At 35.8% G+C, this 6,907-nt stretch overlaps 1 protein-coding gene across 4 annotated transcripts in view; it reads left to right on the plus strand.

Moving 5' to 3' along the window:
- Positions 1-2,907, plus strand: part of GK5 (glycerol kinase 5) — a 133,797-nt gene extending 130,890 nt beyond the window's left edge. For all 4 annotated transcript variants that reach the window (XM_045185840.3, XM_024577880.4, XM_024577882.4 and 1 more), the window contains one exon: positions 12-2,907. In XM_045185840.3, the coding sequence (XP_045041775.1) occupies positions 12-38 (27 nt within the window). In that variant the 3' untranslated portion in view covers positions 39-2,907. The remainder of the gene's footprint in view (positions 1-11) is intronic.
- The last annotated feature ends 4,000 nt before the right edge of the window (positions 2,908-6,907 follow it).

Raw genomic sequence — 6,907 nt, forward strand, 5'->3', positions numbered from 1 at the left:
TTCATCTATAGGGTTTTGGACTGACAAAGAAGAACTAAAGCAACTGAGGCAAAGTGAAATGGTTTTCAAGCCACAGAAGAAATGGCAAGAATATGAGACAAGCATGGAAAACTGGGTTAGAGCAGTGAAGCGCTCCATGCACTGGTACAACAAGGTGTAGTGCACGCCCACGGGACAGAACGCAGGGACACCAGCACCAGGATGGCCGAGAGGGGATTTAAAATGAGCTTTGCAGCCTGAGAGTGAAAGCATTGCTTTTTTGGAAACAACAACAACAAACAAACACAATTTTTAAAACGCTCTTTTTTTTTAACCCAAACTTGGAAAGATTGTAAGGCAGCAATGCCTCAAAACTTTCTACATTCTGTTTTGTAGCAAATTGGAATTATTAGGATATTAGCCATTTGCAACTATATTTTGCCAGATATGGGCCTTCCTTTTTAAAAATACTGGGTCAATGGTATATAGGGACATAATTGTTTACTCTCCAAATCAATAGTCCTGAGTCAGAGCCACTGAGCCAGAGATGCACAGAGAGGGCCAGAGACACCTCTATTCTCCAACTTTCTTGACAGAATTAATGTAGAAGAGTAAGAGTTGTGAGAAGCTTCAGACCAAGAATAAAATTGCTGTAAGGCAGTTAATCACCTTCCAACATGTTCTCAGGTTATTTGGCCCACCTTACATTTCAGCTAGGTTCCTTTTAGATGCGCAGCAATGATGAGTTTACTTCCCAGTTGGTCAGGTTTTATCACATAAAGTCCTACAGCTAGCTGTTAAATAATAATGTAATTAAAGAAGTGACCATTACAGGGAATTTTGGTTTTTTTCTGTATGACCTGGAAAAAACAACCCCCCTCCAAAAGAACCCAAACAAGATGATGGAGAAAGCACAAATAGGTTGGTAGAACTGTGCTTTAGTGTGTGTTGTTCACTACCTGAAAATAAGAATTTTCCAATTTTTTTTGTATTTTCCTCAATGAAATGATATATTGTCACATTTTAGAAAATTTTAATTGCAGTTGACATATAATATGGTACTAGTTTTCATGTACAGCATAGTGATTAGACATTTCTATATGAAGTAATCACCCTAATTAGTCTAGTACCCATCTGGAACCACACATATTATTATAATGCTATTGACTATAGTCCCTATGCTGTACTTTACATCCCTGTGACTATTTGTGACTGCCAATTTGTACTTCTACATCCCTTCCTTTTTTTTAACCCTTTCTCCCACAACACCCCTCCCATCTGGCAACCATCAAAATGTTTTCTGTATTTTTGAGTTTGTTTCTGTTTTGTTGTTTTGTTCTTTTAGATTCCATGTATAAGTGAAATCATGTGGTATTTGTGTTTCTCTGACATATTTCACTTAGCATAATAACCTCTAGGTCCATCCATGTTGTTGCAAATGGTAAGATTTCCTTCTTGGTTATGGCCAGTAGGATTCTACAGTGTACTCAGATGAACTACATCTCCTTTATCTAATCATCTAACGATGGACACTTGGGCTGCTTCCATACCTTGTGTCGTAGATAATGTGGCAATGAACATAGGGATGCTTATATAGTTTCAAGTTAGTGTTTTGGATTTCTTCAGATTAATACCCAGAAGTGGTTATGCTGCTGTATACGTCTGTTTCAGAGACAAATTTGATAGAATTAGGGGTCAAGTTGTATTTCTACCAATTCCATTTCACTGTACTTTGTCTTCTTAACTGATTAATTGTTTTGATGGAGTCATTAATGCAAATATACAGTATCTTTAATTAAGATTTGGAAATATTTTTGTTATGTTGGGGTGTTTTGTGTATTGTAATAAGTCAGATACCATTATGTAGGTATCTTACTCTTTTCATTCTTTTTTATGTTCTTTCTACAAATCTCACTGACCAGTTAAAGGCTTTATTATCAATATCATATGAAAACTGTTCTGTTGTTTTACTATTTCTTACAGAGTCTGATTCTCAGTGGATATGATTTCATAGGAAATAATTCTTTCTGTATTAGGATATAGTAGATTATCATATAAACACCAAAAAAAGCTTTAGTTCATCTCTTTTTTCACATTTTTCTTCCTCAGCATATAACCTCAAAAAAGGGTATTTTTTAGATGTGGGAAAATAACTTTGAATATCTCTTATTGGAATTGAGCATCTCAAAAATCAGTGGCTAATTTTTGTGTTAGTCTAGAAATTACTCTTTTATTCTTAACATTTCAGGCTTTTTTAGTGACACAGTTTAGTAAATCTTTTGTCAGATTTGACCTAAATCAGAAGTGTGACCACATTTGCTTTTATTGTTGTTGAAACAGTGATGATCAAAATCAATTGAGCAAAAAAAATTGTCCTTTCCATTTTTCAAGTTCATTTTCACTTGTATGTTAATATTTGAAATATTAAAAGCATTGTGTGCTAATATTTCCCATCATATTCTACGTTACCATTGTGGATCTATCAGATATTTTCAGGTCTGTAGCTTTCTTATCAAGGAGAATGTTCCTGTACAATCTTTCTTAAAGTGGTATTAATTGCTTTTATACTATGGAGTGCTGATTTTTGTTTTTCTTCTATATCCAACATGATGTGGTTTCTCAACCTCAGCATTATTAATATTTTGGGACAGATAATCCTATGTTTTAGGGTGCTGCTTTGTGCTTTAGAGGATATTTTGCAGCATCTCTGACCTCTACTCTTTAGCTACTGGTAGCATTCCCCTGAGTTGTGATGGTCAAAAATGTCTCCAAACATTGCCACATGTACCCCTTGGTGGCAGAATCATCCCCCAGCCCCAGTGGAGAACCACTGATACAGACTGTTAGAAGAGAATTGGAGACTCAATGACTATAGAGTGTCTGTTAGTACCCCTCTTCTCTCTGTCTTATTTTACCTTAGAAGCTGATTGTTAGCAAAAAGAGATGGTAGTATATTAAGGTGAGTAGGGTTTCCATTCTGCTGATTGATGAGGTTTTTTAAAAAATCTCATTGTAATTGTCCTGCTGTTTTTATCCACCCACCCACACCCCCATGCCCGCATCCTCTATGGTTTCACTAAGTGGCTTTATGACTTCGGTGTGAGATTGATGTTGTCTGTAGATCATCTTTGATATGGTCTGCCTTTTGTTTCCTCTTAATGTTTATGTATTTGCATATGTATGTAGAGATACATATATACATTAACTCTGTAGTCACAGGTTTTGTGTATTTGACGGCCGATGACTAACAGATTGAATCTTAAGAAGGTCACTTAACACTATGGTCTTAGAGGAAAGAAACTTTAGAAATAGCCCCTCTGCAAGGGACTTATACTAGGAACAAGTCTTTAATTAAAAATAATCTAGCCCAGGATTTTGAAAAGAATTTTATAATCCTTTCAATGGAGATATAACCAGACTCTGGGGATCTTCAACTCTACGTGATTCTGGAGTCATCCCAGAGATGGCCTAGAGGGCTTGACTCTACCCCCAGAGGATTCTGAATCCCCTTAGGAAATTTAGATCATGTTTCTGAATTAGAATTAAAAGCCCAAAACACAGCAGGGATCTATCTGTCCCAGAATCATCCTTTTTCATAGACAAAGCCAGGTAATCTGGTTCAAATCAGTCAAAATGGGTAACCCCAAAGAAGTCAAATAGGTGATCCAGAATCACATTGTTTTTTAAGTTTTGGAACCTCATAACCATAAATGTTTTGGCACCGGCATTTATTATAAGTAACTGGCTATATTGTCACCATATTCCCACGGGACCCTTGCACTTAGATGAATGCAAGAATGATCTTGGGAGTGGGAATGAGAGAGGCAGAAACCTGAAGAATCATATTTCTGAAATTCTCTGTTATTTCATTTCTGCTATCTTCCCCCTTTTACTATAATTTGGTTAATTAAATAAAATGACTACATATGTCTATTATTTAGAAAATAAATGATATAGATTCTAATTTAAATGAACCGTGCTGTGTTAAGAAACTGCCAAACTGCTGTCCATAATAGCTATACCATTTCACATTCCCACCAGCCATGTATAAATGGCCCAGTTTCTCCACACCCTAACCAGCATTTGACATATAAACGTAACCCTAAAATTAATCCTAACTATAAATCCAAACCTATACCTAATCCCAAATCTACTCCTAAACCTAACACAAACCAAAACTTAAACCTACTTGTAACCTTAAATTTAATGTAGGGTTATTCTAACAAACCCTTAAATTAACCAGAACTCTAACCCTAAACTTCAATTTAAAGCTAACCCTAACCTTGACCTAAATCCTAATTCTAAACTTAACTTTAAAGCTAACCCTAACTGTAAAATTCTAAACCCTAACACAAACTCATAACCCTAAATAATAACCATAACGTTAAAACTAAACCTAACCCTAAATTTTAACCTAACCCTAAATCTAACCTTAATTTAACCCTGTAACTAAGCCTAACTTTAATTGCAATCATAACCATTACACAGCCCTAAACCTAATCCTAAATCTACTTTATTTCTAACACTAACTTTAACCCTAATTCTAACCTTAACACTAACAACACAACTAAAACTGTACCTAAACCTAAAAACCTTAACCCTAGCCCTACCCCAGACTGAAACCAACCCGAACGCTAAACCCAAACCTAACTTTAACCATGAACCTAAGCCCAACTTTAATGTTAACACAAAATCTAACCCTAATCAAAACCCTAAACCTCCTAACCTAAACTTAACCCTAAATGTAACACTAACACTACCCATACCTCTAACACCAATATTCTAACCAAAACCTATCCCTATCCATAACCCTAATCTTAAATCCAAACCAAATACTAAACCTCACTCTAAATTTAAACCTAAATCTGGCCTATAACTAATCATAACCTAACTTTATCCCTAACTTAACCCAGTACTTAACCCTAACCTGAACCCAAGACTTACTCTAAATACTAACTCTAAAACGAACCCTAAACTTAATCTTAACCCTAAACTTCAGTATAACCCCAAGCATAATCCTAATGCTAACACTAATCCTAACTCTAATTTTAACCCTAACCAACACTCTAAACCTAACATGCCCTAAACTAAACCTAACTGAACTCTGAATTTAACCCTAGCAGTAATCCTAACCCTAACATAATAAACCAACCCTAATCTTAATCCTAACCTTACACATGACTCTAAATATAACCTTAACCTTAAACCTAAACCTAACCCTAACTTGACCCTAAAGTTAAACGTAAACCCTAAGCCAAACCTTAAATCTAACCCTAATCTAAACCCTATATGTAACCTTGACACTAGCATAACCCTAAAATGAACCCTAACCCTAAACCTAGTCCTGATCCTAACACTAACTCTAACACTGATTTTAACCCTACTATTAACCCTAAACCTTACCTTAACCTTAAACATAACCCTACCCTAACCTAAACCTGTCATGCTGCCTCTTACCCCAAATCCAGCACTAAACTTATTTCCTATCCTACAACCATATCCTACTAACCATAACCATAATCCTAAATGTAAAACAAAAACTAACATTAGTTTTAACTCTAACCTTAACGTTAAAATTAACCATGAAGCTAATCCTACTCTTGACCCTAACAATAATCCTAACGCTAAAACTAACCCTAACCCTAACCATAAACTTAACTCTAAATGTAATGTTATTTTTAGAACTAATCCTAATGCCAAAACCTAAAAATCTTAACACTAATCTTAACCCTCTGCATAAACCTAAACCTGCTTCAAAACTTCACACATAACCTAACTTTAAGCCTAATCCTAACCATAACCCTGACCTGAACCCTAAAACTAACCTTCAAACTAAACCTAAACCCGAATTTATTTTTTATTTTTTTATTTATTGGTTTTAGATAAACAGAAGAAGGGGAAGGAGAGATGGACAGACATAGAGTTGTTGTTCCACTTAATGTATGCATTCATTGGTTGCTTCTTGTATGTGCCCTGACCAGAGATCAAACCTGCAACCTTGGTGTATCAGGGTAACACTCTAATCAACTGAGTTACCCAGCCAGGGCCCATTTTATTTTAAAAAATTATATTAAATTTATTGGGGTAGCATTTACTAATAAGATTATGTTTCAAGTGTACAGTTCTATAATATTTTTAAAAAATTTTTATTGTTATTCAATTACAGCTGTATGCCCTTTCTCCCCATCCCTCCACCCCACCTCAGCTGAACCCACCTCCCTCCCCCACCTCCACCCTCCCCCTTGATTTTGTCCATGTGTCCTTTATAGTAGTTCCTGTAATCCCCTCTTCCCACTGTGCCCACCTGTATATCGCATTGTATGTTCACCACCCAGTCTCCTTCCATCATCATATATTTGACCTCCTTTACCCTCTTCTACCTCCTCCCCACCCCTGTTCCCCTTTGGTAACCACCATTCTGTCCTCTATATCTATGAGTTTGTTTTGTTGTTTGACTTGTTCATTTGTTGCTTTTTGTTTTATATCCCACATATGAATGAAATCATAGGGTTCTTGTCTTTTTCCATCTGACTTATTTTGCTTAGCATAATATTCATCCATGTTTTACAAATGGCATTATTTCATCTTTTCTTATACATGAGTAGTATTCTTTATCCAATCATCTAGGGAAGGGCACTTTGGTTGTCTCCATGTCTTGGCCACCAGGAAGATATGGGTGCATATATCTTTGTGAATAAATATTTCCAAGTTTTTTTGGGTAGATACCCAGAAGAGGGCTTGCTGGGTCATATGGTAGCTCTATTTTTAATTATTTGAGGATGAGTATACTGTCTTCCATAGTGGCTGTACAAATTTATATTCCCACCAGCAGTGAATGAGAGTTCCTTTTTCTCCACAACCTCTTTAACATTTATTACTTGTCTTATGATAGCCATTCTAACAGGTGTAAGCTGGTATCTCATTGTGG

This window comes from Desmodus rotundus, chromosome 2, assembly GCF_022682495.2.
Source record: "Desmodus rotundus isolate HL8 chromosome 2, HLdesRot8A.1, whole genome shotgun sequence".
NCBI classification, from domain to species: Eukaryota; Metazoa; Chordata; class Mammalia; order Chiroptera; family Phyllostomidae; genus Desmodus; species Desmodus rotundus.